This window comes from Gracilinanus agilis, chromosome 3 (genome assembly GCF_016433145.1).
Source record: "Gracilinanus agilis isolate LMUSP501 chromosome 3, AgileGrace, whole genome shotgun sequence".
Taxonomy (NCBI): Eukaryota; Metazoa; Chordata; class Mammalia; order Didelphimorphia; family Didelphidae; genus Gracilinanus; species Gracilinanus agilis.
Genome location: NC_058132.1, coordinates 607,170,784 through 607,197,013, shown reverse-complemented (window position 1 = coordinate 607,197,013; position 26,230 = coordinate 607,170,784). Strand labels below are relative to the sequence as shown.

Genomic DNA, 26,230 nt, shown 5'->3' with positions numbered 1-26,230 from the left:
AAAAAGTAGATATTATTAATGCTTTTAAGAATTTTGCATATTTTCAAGCACATGTTGATTTCTATTTCCAAAGTTATGAAATGAGCGAGCAAAGGACTCATCTTAATATAGCCATCATTTTTTAAATGGCAACTATTTTAGACATGCAAAATGCCTCACATTTTAAAATACTGTCACTCTGCTTTGGTATTACCAATATCCCCAAGTACATTACTTAATGTTACTACTTTAGTAACACTTCACGTTTTAATTATACAGTTTGCATTTACAAATCACTGGAATGCTGTAGAACAACCATAAAATACTCACTTTAGGTATGCTATGATTTTTTAAATTAAAATCAATTCCGTGTTATGATTCTGTAGTACTTGTTTTGCCTAACCCTTGAATTTTAATTTATACAAAATTCAATCAAAGCTTACCACAAAAATGAAGGGCAATTTTTTTTGCTAATAGATTTTGTGAATTATTTAAGGATTTTTATTAACTATTTACTGGCTAGGGGCTGCACAATTTTAGTACTTACATTAAGATGAAAGGGAGCATTTCCCATAGTAACTTTGTACTTTGTGTCCGTTTGTATGTGCCTGTGTAGTTATTCTGTTTAATGAGAGCACATAGAATATTTTCTGAGAGCTGAATTTTTGTATTACTCCAGAAATCTTTTTTCTAATCATCCATAAACTTTCCTTGTCACTTCCAATGACTTTAGGCAATATTAAATTACAAAAAAAAAAGCCACTCTCATTTATATAGCATTTTTAATTTTACGAAGCACTTTCTATCATATCATTTTCACAACAACCCTGTGACATAGGTGCCATTATTAAATTTATTTTATAGGTGAAGAAATTGAAGCTGATAAATATTGTCACAGAGGAAGGATTGAACTTAGGTCTTCCTATCTGCAAGTCTAGTAGACACTAAGGTGCCTAATAGAATATATAAATATCTGAAATGAAATATGTAAATGTTTGTCCTTTAGTCCTCTTATTTACTGTGACCATATCCCAAAATGTATTTTTTTTAAAACCCTTACCTTCCATCTTGGAATCAATATGGTGTATTGGTTCCAAGGTAGAAGAGTGGTAAAGGCTAAGCAATGGAGGTCAAGTGATTTGCCCAGGGTCAGACAGCTAGGAAGTCTCAGAGGCCAGATTTAAATCCAGGTCCTTCCATCTTTGGGCCTGGCTCTCAATCCACTGAGCCACATAGCTGTCTCCTCCCAAAATATTTAAGACCTCCAAGTGTGCTTCTTCACTACTCTGAAAAATTGGTGTTTATGATACTCAGAACTTTGATCTCTTACTTGACTGAGGAAGCTATTACTTCCACATCACACAGAGGCTATCCATAACCTGGAAATAACTAAATTATCAGCTCTTGAGATCTTTTCTCTGTCTTCATCAGGAGAGGAACCATCTTCAGACTTATGTGTTCTTTTACGGATCTTAAAATTATTCTGTGGAAAAATTACAAACCATTGCATATGAGGTTCAGTGCCAGTCATCATGTGGACATTTAGTCAGTGTCAAATACTGAAAACTATGAGAGTTAAGTTTTTCTTTCTTTTTTTTTTTAATTTTTATTTTTTAGAAAAATTTTCCATGGTTACATGATTCATGTTCTTACTTTACCCTTTATGATCCCAATCAAGGCCCCCCCCCAATCCCCCCATAGCCAACGCAAATTTCCACTGGTTTTAACATGTGTCCTCAATCAAGACTTATTTCCAAATTGTTGATAGTTGCATTGGTGTGGTTGTTTCGGGTCTACATCCCCACTTATGTCCGCATCAACCCATGTGTTCAAGCGGTTGTTTTTCTTCGGTGTTTCCATTCCTGTAGTTCTTCCTCTGAATGTGGGTAGCATTCTTTACCATAAATCTCTCAGAATTGTCCTGGGTCATTGCTGCTAGTACAGAAGTCCATTACATTCAATTTTACCCAGTGTATTAGTCTCTGTGTACAATGTTTTTCTGGTTCTGCTCCTTTCACTCTGCATCAGTTCCTGGAGGTCTTTCCAGTTCACATGGAATTCCTCCAGTTTATTATTCCTTTGAGCACAATAGAATTCCATCACCAGCAGATACCATGATTTGTTCAGCCATTCCTCAATTGAAGGGCACCCCCTCATTTTCCAGTTTTTTGCCACCACAAATATTTTTGTACAAGTCTGTTTATCTATGATCTCTTTGGGGTACAAACTCAGTAATGGTATGGCTGGTTCAAAGGCAGGCAGTCTTTTAGAGCTCTTTGGGCATAATTCCAAATTGCCATCCAGAATGGTTGGATCAGTTCACAACTCCACCAGCATTGATGTCCCAATTTTGCCACATCCCCTCCAACATTTATTACTCTCTCCTGCTATCATTTTAGCCAATCTGCTAGGTGTGAGGTGATACCTCAGAGTTGTTTTGATTTGCATTTCTCTAATTATTAGAGATTTAGAAAACTTTGAGAGTTAATTTTTTCAAAGAAAAGGTGGCAGCTAAATTCAAAATACCATCAAACTGAAAGAAAAACATGGAAAATCAACAAGGCTTCATTTAAGTCAGTTTTTGCTATCTCTAATACTAGTGGAGATAGGAAAATGTGAAATGCAGGATGTTATTTAACCTCTATCAATGGCTTTTATGATATCCATTCTACTTACAGCCATCCTTTCTGACAATTTCTTTCCTTGCTCCTCCACTGAAAGTGTCATACGTTGAGATTTGACCTTGGAGTCAGAAAGACTTCAAACATTTACTAGCTATATGACCTTCAACAAGTGCCTAAAGACCTTTGAGCCTCAATTTATTAATCTATAAAATGGAGATAATATCTCTAAAGGAGATATTGCCAAATGAAATGATGAATAAATTATTTGTGTGTGTGGACATATATATGAATAAAATCAATAAGATGTTAGTTATTATTATTCCTTCTAGTCTTAAGCTCCTAATGCCAGGCTATTGACTAAAGATATCATTCACCACACCATTTTATATTTCATTACAGAATTTGTTAATATTCCTTTTGCTTATGCCAGAAGCAGTGATTGTCATTGCTATATTAAAAAGAATAAAAGACATGAAATTATTTCTTACTGGTTATGATTTTTACTAACTGAATACCCTTGACATGGAGATCAGTGTAGAACATTAAAATAACATTGAAATGAGTTTTTAATATAAGGACATGCATATAAATCATACTTTCAAGTTTAATATATCTAGTAGCAATAATTAAGTTCATTAAAAAGAGTAGAAGAGATAAGGAGTGATGTGACAAATGATTTCTATATATGAAAGGACCTATGTGAACATCAGAAGAGTAAGTGAAAAATGGAAGACTTAATTAAAGTCATGAACCATCTTATCTTGGGTGAGTTAGAAGAAACACAATCAGAATCCTGTCTACTCTCTTATCAAGATAGTAGAGTATGAGCTGTTTTTGTTAAGTAAATTCCCCTTTAAGAGTGGTCTTAATTCAGCTTATTTAGCAAGTTTGCTGTTTCATGCCTTCTTTATTATCTTCATTAATTAAATGAAATTACTCTTGTAAATTACAAATACTGAGGATGTCTTCATTTAAACAGATGTAGGATTTAACAATGCAGTCCTAAAAATGGTTAAGTAAAAAGAAAAAAAAAGTGTCCTAATTGTGTAAGGGACAAATGTGTTTCAATGATCTGTCTTTGATAACCTCTAGCCTTTAACAAATACTATTCATCAGCTTTAATCTCAGTATAAGAAAATCAGCATGTCTTTAGTGGATAGAGTTATTAGGCTTGAACTTGTGAAGACCTATGTTCGAATTTGATCTCTAAAACATTCTAATTCTCTGATTCTAGAAAAGTTAATGTGTACCCTAAACAACTTCTCTAAAACTAAATTAAAGAGGATAACTACCTCTATCAGAGAAGAAGTTTAAAAAAACCTTTTCCTTCACACAGACAAAAACATAAACCTGAATGATCCTTCCGCCACCACGATGACATTTCTAAGTGTAGAATTCCATTCTTTTGGCACTAGCACCAGGGTTTGTAGATTTTTGAATGAATTGATAGTGTATTTGTGATACAGAGTTACATCAGATTAGGGATTCTTAGTAGTTGGAGTCCAGGAATCCCCCAAAAGGTTTATGGATAGATTTCAGGAGTCTAAAATGTATCTTTATTTTCACTAACCTCTAACTGAAACTTAGCATTTACTTCACTATTTAAAAACATAATTCTGAGGTATTCATAGATTTCATCAGACTGCCTAGAGCAGGGGTGGGCAACATATGGCTCTCGAGCCATTTCTGGCTCTTTTGAGGGCCAGATATGGCTCTTTCTGCAGGAGACATAAAGTCCATTTTTTTTTCAGGCGCTGTTACAAGAGCGCACACTATGAGCACTGTACGGCTCTCATGATATTACATTTTAAAAAATGTGGCGTTTATGGCTCTCATGACCAAAAAGGTTGCCGACCCCTGGCCTAGAGGGTCCACGATGCAGAAACAGATGAGAAGCACTAGATTAGAGTAACCTAGGATGTGCAACTATTATGAAGTTGTTCAAAAATCCAGTCATTATAGTGGCAATGTTAATTTAATGACAACTTTGCCTGTTACAAAGTCTCCCATTGAAGTGGTTGATTCAGTCAACCTGATCAGTAGCTACGCAAATAATTATTTATTTTATGTATGTAATAACAGGGGCTGGTCACCATTGTATTTTTTTATTGTTTATTATTATGTATGGGAAAGAAGACAGCATAGTAGGTCAAGAAAGTACTGGCTATGAAATGAGAAAACCTCACTTCAGAAATTATCTCTGTCATCCTAAATGAGTTAATTAACTTCTTTGGGCTTCAGTTTCCTCATATATAACAGCAGACATTTGGACTACATGGAGTCCATGGTCCTCTGCCACTCTACATTTTTTTTAAACCCTTACCTTCCGTCTTGGAATCAATACTGTGTTCCAAGGCAGAAGAGTGAATGAAATATTGATGATTCTTATTAGGGATGATGTAGAATTTTTTTAGGAACAGCCTCTGTTTTAGGTACATGGTCTCTGAGATCCTAACAACAATAAAATTCTGTGGGAGTTAAATTTATCCATTCTTTCTTTTTTTTTAATTTTCTTTCTCTTATCTCCCTTTGTCTTTCTATTTTTCTCTCTTTCATTTTCTTATTATAGTTTCCATCTCCATGCCTTTCCCCTCTTCTCCCAGCATTTCTTCCTCTCATTTCTCTTTGTCCTTTTCTTCCTCTTCCATATTTTTTTAAATTAGGATTTGGTTATAAAAATGAATCATTTCACTATTAAAATCAATTTTTATTATTTTATAAATGAACTCATACTAGTAGTAAAAAGTAGAACCAGACTAGAGCCTGAGTCTATCTCTAAACTCTAATCTAATCTACTAACCTTTTTTAAGCACTATCAGAAGGAATGGAATTTATTTCAGATACTTAGTATTTTGCAAAGCCACATTAATGATCTGTTTTCTCCTTTACCTTCTGCCTCCATTTTCTTCCTTTTATTCCTAATACAATATAAAAGTTTTTCTCATTTTAAGCTGGAGGATACCTGATTAATTATCACAACACATAATGAAACATAATGGAAGTTTGACTGACAATAGTATAGTTTTTTTTCACAGAATAGCCTGTAAGATTTCACTCTGTATATTTTTTGGGGGGAGGAAATTACTCCCCAGATATGGTGAAAAATGTAAAAAAAAAAACTTTCTTAGGTGGGTGAAATATAAATTTGAAGGCTTGGCAAAATGACTCCTGAATTAGACACATGGCATCACTTACCTTTATATTTATATATAGAAATATAGAAATGCATTCTCCTCAGGCTGAGATAGAAATATAAATAGCATATGGCCAGAAACTAATGGGACACATGCTTCAAAGCTTTTTATCTATGCCCTTGTAGTCCCTTGATAGTTTAAAAAATGTCCTTATTCTTACTAGTCTTCATTATTAAGAAAAATCATCTTGCTTTATAGGGTTTTTTGTTTTGTTTTGTTTTGCTTTTGTAAAGAAGCTGTTACCTTCCCCCTCAACTCTCTTTTACCTCCATGATAAAATAAATCTCTTTAATTGAACTCCAAAAGGAATTTATATAATATCAAAAAAAAGAGAGACAAAGACAGAGACTAATTTTGTCTCCAGGAAATGGATAATGCACCTGTCAACATGTGTTTATTCTGCTGCCCTTCAGTGACATTTTCTGGTGACAGCAGAAAAGAATCTAAAATTGCATCTATAAGACCCCATACAGAGTTAGGTAACAGAGCCCTGTATTATTTTAACATGCAGGAATTTACTGAAACCAAATTCTCTTCACTTAAAACATTAGACTATTTTCCTTCCCTCCTCCATTCCACTCATCTGACTGAATGAATCCTCATTGCCTTTTTTTCTTATATCCCCCCATACACACATACATACATACATACACATACATACAAACACAAGCACATGCACATGCACACACGCACACACACACATACACAAATTGTGGCCATCTGCTATTTCCTTTATGAAAAAATAAAACCTACAATTAGTGTCTTGTTCATCTTTTCTTTCTCAAAAAAGAGAACTATTATGCAAATACTCTGCAATTTGGTTTCAAATACTCTTTGTGGTGTGATGAGCAATTTTCTTTAATACAAATCCAGCCTCTTTGCCAGGACTTTTCTAATAGATATTTTTAAGAACTTCCATGAGACTTTTTTCTTATTCCTCCAATAAAAACTTTTTTCCAAATGTGTATTTAGTGTTGAATTATCCATCTCATCAGTCTTAAAGTTGCACGAAATATATTTATTTTATTCTGTAACAGCAAGTCAAAATAGCTTCAGAATAGCCTTTTTCACCTCCCTCTCAATTTCTCCCTTTCCCTTGGAAAAGATCTTCTCTCAACAAAACCCTGCTCTCAGTAAATCAGAGAGAAATGTTTCCCTTTGCCGCCCCTGAAAGGATGTCAGTGGCGATGGCAGTTTACCTATAAGCACAGTTTTGTTGTTGGATTTTAGTGCTTCCTAAGCACCTGATACACAACACAACCTTATTCATTCAGCTGTTGACTCTCAGGAGGGTTGGTGCTGAATACTTGTTAACAGGATCACATTTCCATAGCACTGAGTGCTGATGAAACTGAAATTTTAATATAAAAATGATTGATGTCATTCCTGTAGGTAAGCCATCACTGAGCCTTGGTTTTCCTGTAGAGTGATGAATCATGATACTTTTTCTATGAATTATAGAGAAATTTACACTTCCAGGGACCTCAAAGCACTAGAGGAACAGATGGAATATGGCCATAATAAGTGGGGATTTAATCCAAGCAGAAGTCTGACAAACATATATGGGTATAAAAGTATTTGTTTGGGTGTGCGGAATAGAACTGAGTGTATTTTATCACTGATTTGTATTTGTAGTCACATTCTCAAATAATGAATGTTAGCATAAACTAACAGAAATTTCAGGAAGAATATTATTTTCTCTTTTTTGCATTATGCCCTAATAATGGCCAACCTTAGATAACCACTTTTTTTTGGTTTCAAATAATTACTAAAGCAGAGCAGAAGAACGGAAGCTAGAAATAGCATATATCATGTTTATATTTTTAATGTTCTTATATATGCAATGAGATAGAGAACTCATATAGAATATTACCTTTTCATAGTTGATATATTGTCAAAAGTTTATATTTCACATAATTTTGTTTTTATCTCAACCTAGATTGCATCTGAATAGGGAAAACCAGGTATAGAAACTCTTTTGTAATTTGGAGTTGCCTAGGCATTGATGTTTTGTTTTGTTTTTTTTCAAACCCTCACCCTTCCACCTTTGAATCAATACTGTGGTTTGGTTCCAAGGCAGAAGAGTGGTAAGGGTGGGCAATGGGGGTCCAGTGACTTGCCCAGGGTCACACAGCTGAGAAGTGTCTGAGGCAGATTTGAACCTAGGACCTCCCATCTCTAGGCCTGGCTCTCACTCCACTGAGCTACTCAGCTGCTCCCACACTGATATGTTTAATGACATATATATGTCTAAAATAGGACAGTAAGCCAAGTCATCTTTATGATTCTGAGTCAAGGTATCTGACCACTATGCTACGCTGCCTCTCTAGATATAATAATTCTATCATTTTTTTATTTTTAAATAATCTTGAATCTTGAATGTTGAAATCTTGAATGAAAGAATCAAAATCTTGTTTTACTTTTCTACTTCCAAAAAAAAAAAAGATGGACAAACATTTAAATTTTTAAATTTAATCTCCACATGTAATGTAAATATTTACAGACTTAAAAAAACATTTTTTTAAAAAATTCTTACCTTCTGTCTAGGAGTCAATACTGTGTAATGGCTCCAAGGCAGAAGAGTGGTAAGGGCTAGGCAATGGGGGTCAAGTGACTTGCCCAGGGTCACACAGCTGGGAAGTATCTGAGGTCAGATTTGAACCTAGGACCTCCCGTCTCTAGGTCTGGCTCTCAATCCACTGAGCTACCCAGCTGCCCCCTATTTACAGACTTTTAACCAGACTCTGTAGTTGAAGTAGAGTTAGCATGGCATAGTATGTCCAAAATGTCTGAATCTTAATCCTATTACTGAAAATACTGGTCATGTGACTCTGGGAAATGCCTTAACCCATTAATGACCTAGACAACTCTTGAAGACTATAACTTGCAAAGTAGATGCTAATCAGCACACTGGTGAAGAGAGGTTCTTTGATCGAAACTCTCTATACTGATGAAAGCATAGGTGAAGGAATTATCATTAAAAAGTAAAAATTTTTCTGAAACACATTCAACAATAATCCCATTTTATATTTTATTTCTATGAAATAAATAATTTATTTTTATTTTTTTACAAACAATTGACCTTATGTCCAATGCACAGTGGTTCAATTCAGTGGAAAAATAAAACCATATAATTGGTGATTCAGTTATTTGGTATGTTCTTGTTTCATATCCAGCACCATACCAAAACATAACATAGAGCATTTATTGTAACATTTAGGAAAATTTAGTAGGAAAATTCAATATCTAGAAAGTGATTTTTATTAAAACTTGTCTCAAATTTGTTGTTTTTTTTTTTTTGAGAAAAAAATTTACATTACGTCATGCTTGAAAATATCACATGGCAAACAAAAGATCATACAAATGTCTGATTTAGTGCTCCAAATTTAAAAAGAAGATGTTATATATAAATAAACAGAGGTTGTTGCTGCCTTTGTATAAATGAAGCAAAATCTCTATTTTCTACTTCTTTTATGATACCTCTTGAAGGACTTGATTCTTGACGAAATCTGGAATAATTTGCCTACTTCAATAAATCAAAAATATTATTTCTAAAGGTACCATGACCACATACACCTGTGCATGCATGCATGTGCGCACACACACTGTTATTTTTAAAAATGATGAAGGCTGATATTATAAGGGAAAATAGTATTTTAATTAAAGCCATGCTGATAGAGATAAATCGACCATGCACGCCTGTAAAAAATCTATTCAAAATGCCCACCAGTACCTATCTCCTTCCATCTAGTCTGTCTTGTATGCCAGCGAGCCCTCTCAGGTAGCAAAGAGATGGTCTCAAGCCCAACCTCTGAATTTAAGCCGCGCTATACATTGGTTCCCGTTGTCTGACATTATCACATCAGAAACCAGAAACCCATTGGATCACAGGAAATGTAGTTCCAAGGTCCCCCACATGTCCACAGGAAGTTTGTCAAACACTACATATCTTGAGGCTCAATACTTCCAAATAGAACCCCAGTAATTCTAAATAACACAGCACACACACACACACACACACACACACACACACACACACACACACATATATCTTTTGATAAGATTTCCTTAAGTAACAAAGGTAATTATTGGCAGCATGGGTTGGTGAAAAGATGGCAAGACTTGGAATTAGGAGAAAATGACCTTTGTCTCCTAATTCTAACAATAGCTATCACACACTACTTAGCTTGATCATATCTCTTTTATTCTGAGTTTCAGTTTTCTCATCTATAAAACAGGAATGCTAATAAACTACTTTCAACCTTACAAGGTTGTCAGATTGAAATGAAATTTATACATCAGTATATAAAGTTGCTATATACTAGTTCTCCTCCTCCCCTTTCTCCCTTCTATTCTTCTTCCTCCTTGACTATAAATTGTAGAAAATTAATATGGTATTAGTAGAGGGAATTTCCTCACCTGAGTGTTCCCTATATTAATGAAATCAGATATTTATTCTCTATTATATTCAATTCAGCAAATATTATTAAACAACTACTAGGAGCCAGGCACTCTACTTAGAGTCGCGGATAGAAATACAATATGGGAAGAATCCCTGTCATCTTGGGACTAACAATATAATAGAGGAAAACACATGAAAGGAAAGTAGAAAGCAAAGATGGGAGCATGGGGCATCTTAATTCCTGGAGTTGAAATCAGGCATAGCTACAGATTCCAAGAGGAGTCCGCTGGAAGTCCAATTCCTATTCTCCATAAAGGAAAGTTTTCAGAGGAGTTCAGTGTTCTGCCCTCTAGCCCTCGAATCAGAGGGAAGAGGAGCCTGAGAGATTTGGGAAGGTATTGAATAAGCAAAGATAAGGCAATAGGCATGGTGATCAGATTAGATGCCATAGGCTTACCCTAGGAATCTCATCTTGTTCCTTGGAGTGGGAACCTAACATAACTGAAGATGGGAAGTTGAGTGGCAGATCATGAACATTATAAAGGACTCAGTGAGTTGGGAGGTCTATTTGTTGAAAAGAACAAGCTAGAGACTATTGACTTTAAGAACTCTCCTTCAAAGCATGCTGTCATTGGAAGATTTTGGTAGAAAAGAACTACTGAAAGATATAAAATATATTTTATTCAGTTAATGGTTTTAGGTGCTAACTTTAAAAAGCTGGAATTACCTAAAATTTTCAAATTAACATATTTACTACAGTATTTATTTCAGGGAAATGTAAGAATGACCTAAAGAGGTAAACTTCTCAGTAGAAAAACTGGGGCAGCTTCCCCTCTGAATACAAAATGAGTTATTTGATTTCATAGTTTAAGATTATACTAAGATTATTTCGTTGTTCAGTCATTTTTCAGTCACGCCTGACACTTCATTGACCTATTTGATGTTTTCTTGAGAAAGATAGTGGAGTGGTTTGCATTTCCTTCTCAAGAATGTCTTATAGATGAAGAAACTGAGGCAAACAGAACCAAGTGACTTGCCCAACTGAGACAGCTAGTAGTCTGAGGCCAGAGTTGGACTCACAAAGATGAGTTCCACCATAGGTCTAACACTATCGACTATGCCACCTTATCTGCCCTCTAATATTATTGGAACAGGTTATATTTATAAGAAGTAACAATTACCTCAAGAAATATCCTGAACCCAAATGATAGAAGATATAGGCCTCTCTATTTCACTTGCAAAGGGTCATACTTTCATAAACCATTTTCTTAATAGAAATTAAAATTCAAACTTCTAGTACTTTGGCAGCTAAAGTAAAGATAGACTATTAAAAATTGCTCAGGTAAAGGATGAGGAGAGAGTGATGATTTTTCAAATTAATAGAATCAAATGAGCTTAGACTTGGCAAGGACCCAAAAAGACATCCAGTCTCATCTATACTTATCTAATATCCCCTTGACTATCTCTTGTTTTTTACTGAAGACTTCCAGTAAGATAAAATCTGCGGTCTCCAAAGGCATTTCATTATAGTTTTAGAAAGCTATAAATGCTGTGAAACTATTTTATATAGCTCTAATTGCCTTACATGAACATTATGAGTAATATATTCCATATTAATTCATTATAAATGTAATAATACTAATTTAGATTTTATTAACTTAAATTTTACCTTAAAATTATCATACCAATACCTTAATTTCTGTCTTGTTATGTATTGACTAGGGTTTATAGATTACAAAATTACTGGAGTGGGATAAATAATTTTGAACCTCTAATTAATAAACATTTATATGATATGATGAAATTGTGATTTATTTGTTTTCTTATAGGAAGCTTTGATCATGGCAAGTATGGATCATCCACATTTGGTACGATTATTGGGTGTCTGTCTGAGCCCAACCATTCAGCTCGTTACTCAACTAATGCCTCATGGCTGCCTGTTGGATTATGTTCATGAACATAAGGATAACATTGGCTCCCAACTCCTATTAAACTGGTGTGTCCAGATAGCTAAGGTAAGTACTTGAATTTTAAAGTACATACCAAATAGGTGTGTTTTTATATGCTGCACTCAAAGATGTTTACTGGATTACAGATGGAAAATTAATTGTACTAATTAACACAATTATTATAGTTCTTATATTAAGATGAAAATAGCATATTTTTCCTCCTGTGGGAGGGCCTGGCTTAGTATAATACTATTAGTCTAGAAGACTGTTTAAATCAAGTTGATAGAGAAGGTCAAATTTCAATAAAGAGGGAAAGCGATTAGTCCTGACTGCATAGTTCTGGTGCCAATATCTTTGCAAATAAAACCTGTTCTACTTTCAATGTTTTGTTAGTCTGAGTGCTTGAAGAGATACAAAGTCAGTTATAATATTCTCATGAGAAACTGAGTCAAATGAAAGTGCCAAAAAAATAGCATGAGTTTGAGAAAATCTTAAGATTGAACTCCATTCATGTAAACCAGTCATTTTTCTGTGATACAAGTATCAGGTTGCCATTTTGGTTATAATGAGGATTATAAATTGAATTGTCAACATAGTAAAATTTGGGAGATGTATTTTGTTTACCTGTCGAAGATGATGTCTATATATATATATATAAAATGCAATAACAAATCACTGTTTTGATTGATTTGATTTAATCAAACTGCTGGTCAATTCACTGGGAAAAGATGGACATTGTGAATCATCTGTACAAAAAGTACAGGTAGAGTTTACATTCTTACTTAAATGAGGAGAGTCACTGCCATAAAATAGTCAAATTCTAAATTCTTCTAGTCATTTTCATAATTCTTATGTAATCTTTATTGACTGATCTTATTTCTAGACTTTAGATACTATGTATATATCATTTTGTGTCTGAGATGTGACTTTATTTTTTAATCTTTTTTTAATTAAGCATCTATATGTCTTTAGAACAATAGCCCATGAACATGTGCTCCAAATCTAATATCTTTCTTTTTAATGTAGGATATCATTTGAGCATATGATCCTCTGATATATTAATCTTGATACTTTCATTTGTATGTTTAAAATTTAGCAAAAAATATGGAATCACATATGAGATTTTTCTTTGTTTCTGTGACAGCTTCATCCAAATTTCACAACTCTATTCTGGATTTCATGCCTATTGTAAAATCACAGCCTTACCAGACACACTAATGATGTTTCTTCAAAATATTCTTCTAGCTAAGTTCTTGTCTAAGTATAATAAAAGTAACACTAGCATATGATGTTATGCTAAATTTGGCAGCAGCAATGGTACTCATTAAATTTCCCTATGTTTGCTGATTTGTTAGGTAGTGTAAAAAGTTAGTCACACTCAGTCTTTGTCTTCTTGAAGCTTACAATCCAAGACAAGACAGAAAGAAAATCTTTCACTGATGCCAGAATGTGTGCATTAAAACAAAAATTGTTTTTTCTCAAGCTCAGTAAATCTCAGATTGATATTTCAATAATCATTATTTTATAAGTGACATGAATGATATGTGGTTTTGAAGAAAATTCATTAGTGGCAAAAAGGTTCTCATACCTATTTTCTAAATGTTAATTGTAGCTCATATCACTAAATCTTAAAGTCTAGTATACTCATAAATACTCAGGCAAAGTAAAGTAGAAATCTGAGCTAATTTACAAGATCCAATTTTACATGCAAAGAAAATTTTAGGTATTTTTTCAAATATACTAAGCAAAGTGAAATGTATATTTTTTATGTATTTTTATTTTAGGGATAATGAAGTTCAAAAGTTGTCCTTTATAATCTATTTGTCCATTAATCATTTTTTTTAAATAAGAGAATGATAGGCCTTAGAATTCTGAGGGATTTTCCATCCTATTCCCTCATTTCACAGATGGAGTAAATCAAGACCTGAATGGTATACAATGTTCAAGATCTTTCATATGTAAAATAGAAAATTAGAGATTTGAACCCAATACCAATACCTAGAAAGACTGTGATCATTATATGAACAATCAGGAAACACAAAATTTTTTACATCTTTGGCTCCAAGTATTGTGACAATACATAGTTTTCACCAATTCAGAATTTGTGATTAGATAATGTAAATTAGGTCATAACTTATCTGTTGCATTACTGTTGGAATCATTCTACCAAAAGAAAAAGTTTTGGATAAATGAGGCATATACTTTTAGACACTGAAATTTGTATTGGTTTTTGACAATTGTGATATGATTTCCCCTTAATTGTATTATTTCTTTCCCTGCTTCTTCATCTCACATTCATTCAAACAACATTTAAAATCTGTATTCTGCTACATGCTAAAGATATAAAATAAATAAGACATATACACACAGAGTTTATCATAAAAACCATAATACACTGAAAATAACTTAATGAGGAAGAGATGATTTTGAAATATGTAACCAATATGGTCCCATGTGGACCAATTTTGAGCATACCTCAGTTGATTTCCACTGATGAGAGACCCCTACTGAAAACTCACCTAGAGCAGTGATGGGCAAACTCTGGCCCTCAGGCCAGATGCGGCCCCCTGAAATATTCTATCTGGCCATGACATTATTCCTAATCTGACAAATACAATCCGTAGGCTACAATACAATGAAACTTCGAAAGAGTTGCCTTGGAAACAGACAGACAGATGAGCATTTCCTTTCCTTTGGCCCCCTCTTTAAATAGTTTGCCCATCACTGACCTAGAGTATGGGTACCCAGCATGTAGTTTCAATCATAAACTCTGCGAGATTATTCCCTGCCTCTGTAAACTATGTTAAGTTCATAACTCCTTCTCAAGAAAATCTGAACACATCCAATCCCTTTAGCAGGAGCAGTGTAACCTCTATCGTGAGTGAGTTTGTCTTCCATTTGTATATTCACTATGTTCGTAACCATTTTCATCAGAAAGTAAGGCCCATCAGAACATGAGCCCTTTGAGGGCAAGGATCGTGTTGTTGCCTTTCTACGTGTCCCCAAAACTTGACAGTGCACATTGTACCGTATGGTTCAGGTGTGGGACAGAGAGTTTATTCATACTCACAAAGAAATGTTAAATACAAAAGAATTACAGTATAAATTACCTGTCAGACTGTAAAATAGAATAAGCTTGATCTCATCTTCTCTAGTAAAGAGCTTCCCTTGCTGCCAGTTAGGTAAATGATAAGCTAGATCCACAGTTACCTCCAATTTTGAACCATCTCACGATTGGTATTTATTTGCCTGAGATTAAAAAAGAACAAACACAAAAGAGAGGCAAAACCCAGAACTCAAGGCTTACCTGGGAGGGAGATGTTCCTTAGTTGCCTTTGCTTCCTGCAATGGCAGTGGGACATTCAGAAAGCAAGTGGCCCATCTCTCACCATCTAGAGAAGAACTTCCTACCACATTTACAACTATAAAAGTAAAGAAACTGAGGAAATGGCCAGCTCCAATTTGTCCCTCCATCCATCCATCCATCCATCCATCCATCCATCCATCCATCCATCCATCCATCCATCCATCCATCCATCCACTGAGTCATCAGTCCTTCAGCTTCCCAACCCATAAAGGGACTTCTTATCATGTCACAGTATAAGCCCTTCAGCAACAAATGAGTCACAGGTGACCAGAAGCAGGCTCCAATGTTCCCATGAAACCAATAAAGCCAAATCTGAATGTGGCCCTCAGTATACGTTAAAGTAAATGAATGGGAAGAAAAACATAAGCCACTATTTTAGATGATTCTAAAAACATTAAAAAATTGTTCAGGTCTGAGTATTACATCAACGTTCAGTGAGTTAAGAATACACTTAAACTAACTTGAAATTATGTTTCCAAAATAGAAAAAAATTTCGAAGTTCTTAAAGTTTTGAGGAATTAAGTTAACTTCAGTTTTTAAAAATCAGACATTATCAACATATATTCAAAATCATCCTGGTATTCTTTCCTTTTCAAAGTAAATCTAAAGGACAACAATGTTCTTTGTGAAAGCCTATACTTCTTAGAACTTCAAACTTATTTACAAACCAATTTGATTGATTATTCAAAGTGTAAGGATGGGGAAATATGCACAGGCTGTTTTATAAATCAGCAACTGGATTGTGTCCCTCCTTATAACCAATAAAGGTGGGAGCTGAGATTCTCAACTGATGATTAGGATCAGCTAACTAAATCCTTGGTGTTAAATAATTCAGTACCTTTTTTTTTTTAAACCCTTAACTTCTATATATTGGCTCCTAGGTGGAAGAGTGGTAAGGGTGGGCAATGGGGGTCAAGTGACTTGCCCAGGGTCACACAGCTGGGAAGTGTCTGAGGTCAGATTTGAACCTTCAGTACCTTCTTGTTGAAATGGATTGTACTGTTCTCACTGCAATTGTATAGATTGTCTTGAAAGCTTTGAGATTAGTCATAGGCAGGAGTTGATATCTGCCTATGAAAACTCACTCAATCAGAATGCTAGTCTAACTGACAAACCACTCAATGAGATTCTTTTTCCAGCAAGAGTAACAAATCAGGGGCAGCTGGGTAGCTCAGTGGATTGAGAGTCAGGCCTAGAGACAGGAGGTCCTAGGTTCAAATCTGGCCTCAGACACTTCCTAGCTATGTGACCCTGGGCAAGTCACTTGACCCCCATTGCCTACCCTTACCACTCTTCCAAGAGCCAATACACAGAAGTTAAGGGTTTAAAAAAAAAGAGTTAACAAATCAGTAGATAGATCTTGAATATTCAAGTAAACTAATTTAATTAACTTTAACTGGGATAACTCTAGAATGGTTAAGGACTGAGGGAAGTTGGGTCAGGAAAAGGGTTGAGGACAAACTGAACTAAACTAGTTGGTTAGTCTTCTGGCCTTCCCCAGAGGGGAAGCCTCAAATGCAATCTAGACACAGTTGTTGACTTGGTAGCCTGGGCCAAGCTTTAAGTGAGAAATGACAGACTTGAACTAGGAAGGTTATAAATAATGCTTGATCTTCAATGATGGTTTCTTGATGTTATTGATTAAATGATTTGATTGTTGATGGTAAATAATAGTTGGTAGCAGACTATGTGACTATCAAATCTGAGCAACTGACCCGAGATAGGACCAACTAATACAAGCTTATGGTGCAGCTTCTAGGTTTGGCTGGAGAGATTTCCTGCCACCTTATCCACCCACCAGTCACTCAATACTGAGTCCCTGGGCTCAGGGTTTTGATCTCCTTTTTATAGGGGTTGCTCTAATGGTATTTTCCAGTCTCATGCCAGCTCATGCCAGCTCTGGGAATTCCAAAATCTGAACTATCAACTGGCAACTGTTTGCCCAAGGTGGCTTGTTGAAAAAACTATTTACAAAAGAATAAGTGCTTATCCTGACTAAATTATTAATTCTTTGTTGTTTTACTTGCTTACCTCTAAGGGCTTTTCATAAATTGAGAAAAGTATTCTAAGCTTGCTTTTCTTTGGCATAAAATGTTTTTTCTCCTCACTATAGTATCTGCCCAGGTAGAGACAATACTGTTAAGAGAACCTGTGTGACCATGGCCTCTTGGGAATAACTGAATACTCTTGAGATGGCTGGATGCTTGCATATATATGTTATTTATGCATGTTTCAGTCTCTCAGAACATTTGACTAAAATAAGCCAGGTATAATATTTTATAAAACTAACTCATTACCAAGTTAAGAAAATAATTATGTACTCATTTGGACTGGACAATTAACTCTTCTTTAGAAAGTTCATTTATTGTTATTGTTATTATTATTATTATTATTATTATTATATAAAATCCTTACCTTCTATCCTAGAATCAATGGTAATTATAGGTTCTAAGGCAGAAGAATAATAAAAGCTAGGAAACTGGAATTAAGTGACTTAGCTAAGAAGGAATCTTGGAGGTTCATTATATATATATATATATGTATATATATATATATATATACACACATATACACATAGAGAGAGAGAGAGAGTATACATCTATATTTCCTCCCCCCACTTTATCTTCCTCTTTATCAACATTTACATAACGTTAAGAACTGTGAGTTCTTTGATTTGGTCTGATAATAGTGGTTCTTAATTTTTTTTTTAAAACCCTTAACTTCTATCTATTGGCTCCTTGGTGGAAGAGTGGTAAGGGTGGGCAATGGAGGTCAAGTGACTTGCCCAGGGTCACACAGCTGGGAAGAGTCTGAGGGCGCGGTTCTTAATTTTTGAAAAAGATTGAAGCAACTTAGGTGGTTTATTGGATAAAGCTCAATATCTAGACTCAGAAACTTACTAGCTGTGTGACTCTGGGCAAGCTATTTAAGCTCTATGTGCCCAGTTTGCTTAACTATAAAATGAAGATAATAATAGCACCTACCTACCTCATCTTGTAGAACAGATCAAAAATGATATTTTTAAAGTTCTCAACATAGTGTTTGGTGCATAATAGACTCTTAACAAATGTTTCTTTTCCTTGTATCATGCTCTCCCCTCTTTGGCAATATTGTGAAGCCCTTAGACTGCCTTCTTAGGATAAGATTTATAAATGCATAGAATCAAATTCATAAGATCACAAAGGAAACTATATTGAAATAGTTATGAAAATATTTTCATTCACACAACAAAGTTAAGAATACCTGTATAAGAAGCTGTTAAGATACTCAGAAATGAAATTGTCACAATTACTGCTAATGCTAAAGTTGTGTGAATCATGTGCTAAAATTTATCATTTAACCAACTTAATTTTAGTGAAATGTGGTCAGCCTAAAAGTAAGTGCCATCAGGGTTGAATATACATAATCACACACATAAACAAATCCCATTATTAGAAGGATTTGGAAAAGAAGCAGACTACTTTTTTACATTAAGTCTAAATATTGGCATTTGTTATTTTATACTTTTAAGCTATTTTAAAGGTAAGATAGATTAGTATGTAAAAGTAATTCACCTGCTGTTATAAATTCTGTTATGACTATGTCTTTTTAAAAAGTGAACTAAATGTGACTAATAGACTTAATATCAGTGGAATTAGTGACTTATATGGCCAATTTAATTAGTTATGGCCAACAATTTCTATTAAAATATAAATGTTTTAGTTTATAGTCAGCCAGTTTTCAAGAAAAGTATAAATGAAAGGTCTCTTATTATCATTGTTTTACTATTATTTGTCTTCCAAAATGTCATTTATTCCAATAAATTATTAGGAATTTTGTCATAATACCTAGTATCATATTCAAAATGAGTATCTTCATAAATGCAGAAAAGATATATATCTTGGCTGGATGTTAGTAAAAGAACTTGCACTTGAAATAGAAACTGCAAATAGTACATTGATTATGTCCTTAAATTTCCCTGTTCATTTTATTTCTCTCCTAGAAAATCAGTCCTTTTATGGACTTTCTTGGGACTTTATGTGGGTCTCATTTTCTGACTGGAGGTCTGAATCTCAAAGGATATAATTATTAATAGTCTTTTGTTAATCTAACAGTTATCACGAATGTCCCACATGGCCAGATTAGGGGACCCACTAGGTTTCGTGTATTTATTGATGACATGGATAAAGGAATCTAGAATGAGTTTATTAAATTTGAGGTTCATTTTTAATGTTAGGAGGGATTGCAATATTCTGAAAGACAGAAGTAAAATTAAAAATTCAGAATGACTTAAATAAGTTGCTAGGGAAATGGATTTATAAAAAGATGACGAAACTTTGAAGAACTGAGCTTTGGTGTATGTATGGTCAAAAAAAAGTATAGATAAAATGTTTGTAAAATTTGGGAGAAATAAGAAGGTAAGAGAGACAAAATTATGCACAACATAGTTTAATGGAAACAATCTAAATAAGCAATATTGCTCCATTACATAAATGACTAGAGGTAATATGGGAAGAATTGATGAAAAGAAAACAATATCAAAGGATAATGACTTTAAGAGACTAGTTAGTTCTCCTAACCAAAGCATTGTGTTTAATTTTCATTCATTTCTGATCACAAGATTTAAATAAACTGGAGAAAGGTTTGAGAAAAGTAATATAGTAAAAGTAATATAGTGATCAATATAGAATAATATAGAAAAGTAATATAATATGAGTAATACAGTGATCAATCAGTCAACAATCATTCATTAAGTGCCAATAGTGTGCTAGGCATTATTCTAGGCACTGGGGATAAAAATATGAAAGTGAGATGGCCCTTGCCCTTAAGGACATTATATTGTACTGGTTGAACACAGGTTCACTGTTAAATGTATTTAAATACAAAATAAAGTGATTTGATATAGAAAGGAGAGGATGATGAATGAGCAGCAACTAACTAGGGCAGTGATGGGCAAACTATGGCCACAGGCCAGATGTGGCCCCCTGAAATGTTATATTCCCCCCACTCCCCCCCCCACCCCCGACATTTTACCTACTCTGATGAATACAATGAGTAGGATACAATACAATGAAGCTTCAAAAGAGTTGCCTTAGAAACAGACTGAAAGATGAGTATTTCCTTTCCTTTGGCCCCCTCTTTAAAAGGTTTGCCCATCACTGGTCTAGGGGATAAGAGGAGCTTTGACTAGGCCTAGAGACTGATATTAAGAGGAAGAACATTACAGATGGGAGGAATAACAGCTTAGGCAAAGATATGGTGATAGATATGATGTGGAATATAGAGGAGAGCAAGTAGGTCAACATGGCCAAAGCATAGAGCACATAATAGAAAGTGATGTTTAATCAACATGAAAAATATACTAGTATTACTACTCTTATTTCTATGTGGATCCTAATGTATAAAAACATTCCTCCAGTGGAGAGCTAGATGGTAAGGAAGAAGACGCAGGAAAGTTAAACTGAATAGCACTGGTAGGTCTTAATATGCATTTTAATTTTGTTGTCCATTGCTTATTGGTCAAATCTAATTAGAGAATTGATCTATTCGGTACTTCAAAGCTATTCATTAGCTAGTGTAGCTTCAAAGTTATATCCACTTAATGGGTCAAAACCCTTCCAGACTTTAGCAGGTTTGGCTTTCAAGTAACAAATATCCTGTTTCTCCCTGGACTTGTTTATTATCATTTTATCTTAGGTATAAATGCACAAGGTTCTACTCTATTACATCACCCTATAAGAACCCAGGATCACTTCCATGCCAGGAGGAGAATTTAAGAAAAGGGTATATTAAATAATATGTAAGATGTGACCTCTGAGAAAAGGAATTGACAGCATCTGTGCCCATGTTGGATCCCTGTAAATTATCAAAGAAAAAGTCTGAATTCTAATTAGACCAAACCTGAGACTGACTCCACCTTTTGACACTTGTTGACTCTGTGATCCTGGGTAAATCACTTAATTCCTGTCTATGCATGAATTCACTACCTTTTAGGTTTATAGGGAAGGGGAAGGATATAAGCATTTATATTGGAACTATGTGCCAGTGCTAAGAACTTTTACAAATAGCTCATTTGATCTTCAAATAACCCTACAAGATCGGTACATTCTTATTACTATTTTACAGTTGAGCACACTGAGTCAAATAGTGGTTAAGTGATCTACCCAGTATTATACAGCTAGTAAATATTCCAAGATCAAATTTGAACTCAGGACTGATTCCAGGCCTAATACACTATATTCTACCACTTGCCTCTCTAACAAATATAATCTCATTTGGGAGAATCAAAAAGCAAAGCCTTAATGAAACTTAGAGTACTGCTGTATTGAAGATCTTACTGCCTAGTTGGATAAAAAATATAACTAGATTAAAGCCTAATAATAATATCTAACATTTAGATAGCCCTTATCCATTAAGGATGTCACCTCCCAATGTGGAGTTAAACATATGAAATGATTTGAATTGTCTTTGTCACTTCCTTGGTACAATACAGTGTATTTCATTTGTATACCAAACTCAGATTGACTTAAAAGGGAGACTATTTAGATCCAGAGAGAGAGAGTTGCATTTAAAAAAAAAAAAAGAGGTTTAGGGGGCAACTGGGTGGCTCAGTCAATTGAGAGCCAGGGTCCTGGGTTCAAATATGGCCTCTGACACTTCCTAGTTGTCTGACCCTGGCCAAGTCACTTAACCCCATTACTTATCCCTTACCACTCTTCTGGTAAGGGGTTTTAAAAAAAAAAAAGGCACTCTACAATGGAAGTTCACATAATATAATAGTGAACAGAACATTTAAATGTCTGGCATTTTTTATGGAAGCTTCTTATGTAGGGATGTAGAAGGCCTCCCCCCAAAAGGGTAAGGTTCACTTTTCCCTTCTATTCCCTGTGGCTTTGTTTTGAATGTTTGAATGCTAACAATCTAGAATTTAACTTTGCCAATCACACTCTTCTATACATGTAACCTAGATACTGGCACCAAGAGGCATTATGCTGCTAACATACAGAAAATGCATTTTCTTTCCTTTAAGTGAATTTTATGTTTTGTTCCCATTTTCATGTTCTGCCTTGAGGAACAATCAAATGCCAACTATTTAAACTGGATCCAACTGTCATTATGTGCAAAACATTAACACTCAAAACAATTAATGTTACCCTGTATTCTAGTACAATATTATCATCCAGTCTTTCATATGACTTTTGTTTCCATATGTGTACATGAATAGCTTTCTAGAATGTTGTTTTCATATTTTATCTCTGTTAAATATAAATGGATATGCATGTGAGTTTCCTAAGAAGGGCAAGCACATCTGCTATACCCGACCACCCCACCCCCTCTCACTTTCTTCCTTTCTCCCTCCCCCTTCCTTCCACGCCCCCCACGTACCCCCCTGCTGCTCTCTCCTGTTCTCGCTCTTTCCCACTCTCCCTCTCTCTCTCTCTGTCCTTCATCCCCGCTCTCTCTTCGCCTGTCAAAGAACCCTATAAAGTTCTCGGGGGCTCCTGTCAATCACTGCCTGCACCTCCCTTCATTCATTCACTCTCAGGGTTCCCAGCCAGCCTTTGGAGCTGGAGACGACAGCAAAGGCCATCTAGTAGCGGGACAAGCACTCCCGTATCCCTCCACTGACGCCCCTCCATCATTACCTCTCAGAGCCCCAGTTAGGGGAGCCCAGCAGCCAGTCCACGTATTCGCTCCTTTAGCAAACATTGATTTACCCCCTACTGCTTATAGCGTCTCGATTGGGCGGGGCGTGGGGGTGAAAGGGGATAAAGACTGAAAAATAGAGAAACAACTCCTGGCCTCCCCGAGGGATGGATGCAGTGGGGAGGAATGGCTCTTAACCCAGATTACTTTCATGTAATACGGCACGAGAGTGCCTTGATCCTGCACCGGCAGACGGCCCTTGCCACCGAGATGGAGGGAAACAACCCTCGGGGAGAAGGCGCCTGACATCCTCTGCCAGCACCACCACCACCACCCGCAGAGGAGCTGCCACCCTTCCGGCAGCCAAAATGGAAGGAAAAGATCTGATTCTAACTTGTGAAAATAGGGCGCAGTCAGGGCTTGACCCTCTCTACCCCCAGCTGGTGAAACGCCGTAGCGTCCTCCCGACATCTCCCAGGTGAAATACCCCTTGATCTACTCCATTAGGAAGAGGCTCAGATTTCCCCACGGAGCTCCACCAGGCACTTCCCAGCTCAGAAGGCCATAAATTAAGCCCAGATGATACAAAACTCCGAGAACAAGAAGTTGGACTCTCACTTTGAAGTGGGAGTATCTTTGTGGACCCCCCCACCCCCAGAGGTCCCCGGGGGTTCACAGTGTGCCATTCTTACAGCCCTTAGACACGGGACTCAGTACAGCAGCTCAAGAGAGTTCTAGCTGCTCCAGTGGTCAACTCCTCCCTGACTTGGGGCTTAGAGAGATCCAGGGGCCAGGGGCCTACATCATTCCCGGTCAGATGATCTCACAGCCCCAAACCAAAGACCAGCCTCCTATCCTCCAAAGCCATCCCAAGGCCAAGAGAGGACTTGCCTTTAATCCTTGATGGGCCCTGCCCCTGGCTCCTGAGAGGTCTGGTTCTGGGCTGGCTTCCTTTGCCTCACTGACCTTGTGACCCTGACTTTGTCACCTCCCTTACACTCCTTTCTTCTCTCTAAAATGAGAGACTTTTACTAAATGATCCTTGAGGTCTCTAACTGTTCACAATGTGTAATCTCTGTATTCCTACCTTTTAAAAAAATAAAGCAATGTCCCCAAAGGAGGAAAAAAAAAGGGGGCAGGCACAAATGGATTGCATTCTGTTTCTTTGGAGGTAGCATCCACAGTGTCCACAGGACACTGTATATATAGTAGTATTTATATTGATGAGTTAAAGTTCCATAATCACAGTTTCCTAGATTGAAGGTCTTAAAATAATTCAGGGAAATAGCAGTAGTCAATTAACTTGCAACACGCTCTACATTTGGGAGATTTTTATGATTATGATTTCACTATAGTAGGGGTGTCCTAACATCTATGAACTGAAAGATATATTTTGGTGACTCTATCAGTATAACTTGGTTTCCTTTATAATTCTATTTACTTTATTTTATTTATTTAGAAACAGTTTCCTAGGATGTGATATATGTATTTTAATAAATGGTCAAAGAAGTCCATGATACACAGAAAAAATTAATAATACTTGGTCTAAAAAGCTAATAAATAGGTAGGATTAAGGTGGTGAGGGACAGAATAAATTTCCTTCCATATATTTCCACACATTTTCTATTTCCCTATATAATATTTATTACTTAAAAGTATTATATAGATGTCAAATTTTATGATCATTGGTGGTAGTAGTAGTAGTAGTAGTAGTAGTAGTAGTAGTAGTAGTAGTAGTAGTAGTAGTAGTAGTAGTAGTAGTAGTAGTAGTAGCAGCAGCAGCAGCAGCTACTTGATTACTACAACAGTGATATTTGTATCATAATGTCTTTCCTATATTTTTCAGTTTAAAGAATATTGTTCTTATAAATTATAAAAAAAGTATATTTTGGTCATTACAGAACAGATGAAATCTAAAACTTCAATACTATGGGAAACAATGAGCTTGATCTGGCCATCAGTGAGATGGTATGTTTAAGTGAAAATGTGTTATCTACCTATTTGTAGATGTAAGAGTTGGAGAAAGAATGTTTCTTTATCTGCAGAGAAGGTTATAATGATTCTTCGATTCTCATTTAGATTATATGACCCAGAAGTGAGGAGGAAATAGAAGGAATTATACAGAATATTCCTGAGCATCCTTCTGATTTTATTATATAAAACCAATATCTGCATCCTTTTATTCCCAGTCTTTTTATCAACAAGAGAAAGTGTCAGATCCAATGACTTTTTAGTACCTATGTTGTAGGAGTGTGATGGTCTAGTCCAATATAATCAATCAACCAGAAAACACTTATTAAGCACTTACTGTGTGCCAGGAACTGTGTTGGACACTAGAATTACCAAGAAGCAAAAAGGATTAATCTCTGCTGTCAAGGATCTTTTATTTAATTAGGCATAGAGAAACAGGTGAGAGTCTGGGATAATAATTAAGTTTATGAAAGAGAAATTCAGGTTTTCTGCATTTCCTCTGCCTTCTGAGACTTATTACATTTTTTTCTAGATTATGGTTTCTTAACCAGGTGTTCATTAATTTGATAATGTGTGTATGTACACATACACAGAGATATATGTTGATAAATGTATTCGTTATAAACAATTTTCTCTTTAATCTTATGTATTTTATTTTATGTATTTAAAACCATTATTCTGAGCATTCCAGAGGCTTCACCAGACTATAATGGGAAAAAAGTTAAGATCGATTCTAGAAGAATACTATACAAGTAATACAGAGGGTAAAGAAAATATTTTGGTTATTTTTTGTAGATCATTAAAGGGAAATTAAGTCTTTTGGGGAATTCTTTTTAAACTTTTTACTATAAAAACAATCTTAAATAGTTGGAATCCCACAAAGCCCATTTTAACATGTATAGATAGATATTTTAAAAAGATGTGGGGAATTGAAAACCAATCCACATTGACAGTGGAATCTTTTGTCCCATCACCTGAATGTGATTGATAAGGAAGAGTTCATTAGCAGCTGCTTCTGTTATTTTTTATCTGGCTAAGGTGAAAGTCAAACAACATGTGTATAATAGTGGGGTGGGGTGGGGGAAGGATGAGCTGAAAGGTTATAAGTGAGAAAGTGT

The 26,230-nt window shown here is 35.3% G+C and overlaps 1 protein-coding gene across 1 annotated transcript in view; it reads left to right on the top strand.

Annotated features, from left to right (window-relative positions):
- ERBB4 (erb-b2 receptor tyrosine kinase 4) overlaps window positions 1-26,230 on the top strand; it is a 1,378,308-nt gene that overhangs the window by 1,167,674 nt on the left and 184,404 nt on the right. The window contains exon 20 of the mRNA XM_044670735.1: window positions 12,029-12,214. Within this exon, the coding sequence (XP_044526670.1) occupies window positions 12,029-12,214 (186 nt within the window). The remainder of the gene's footprint in view (window positions 1-12,028; window positions 12,215-26,230) is intronic.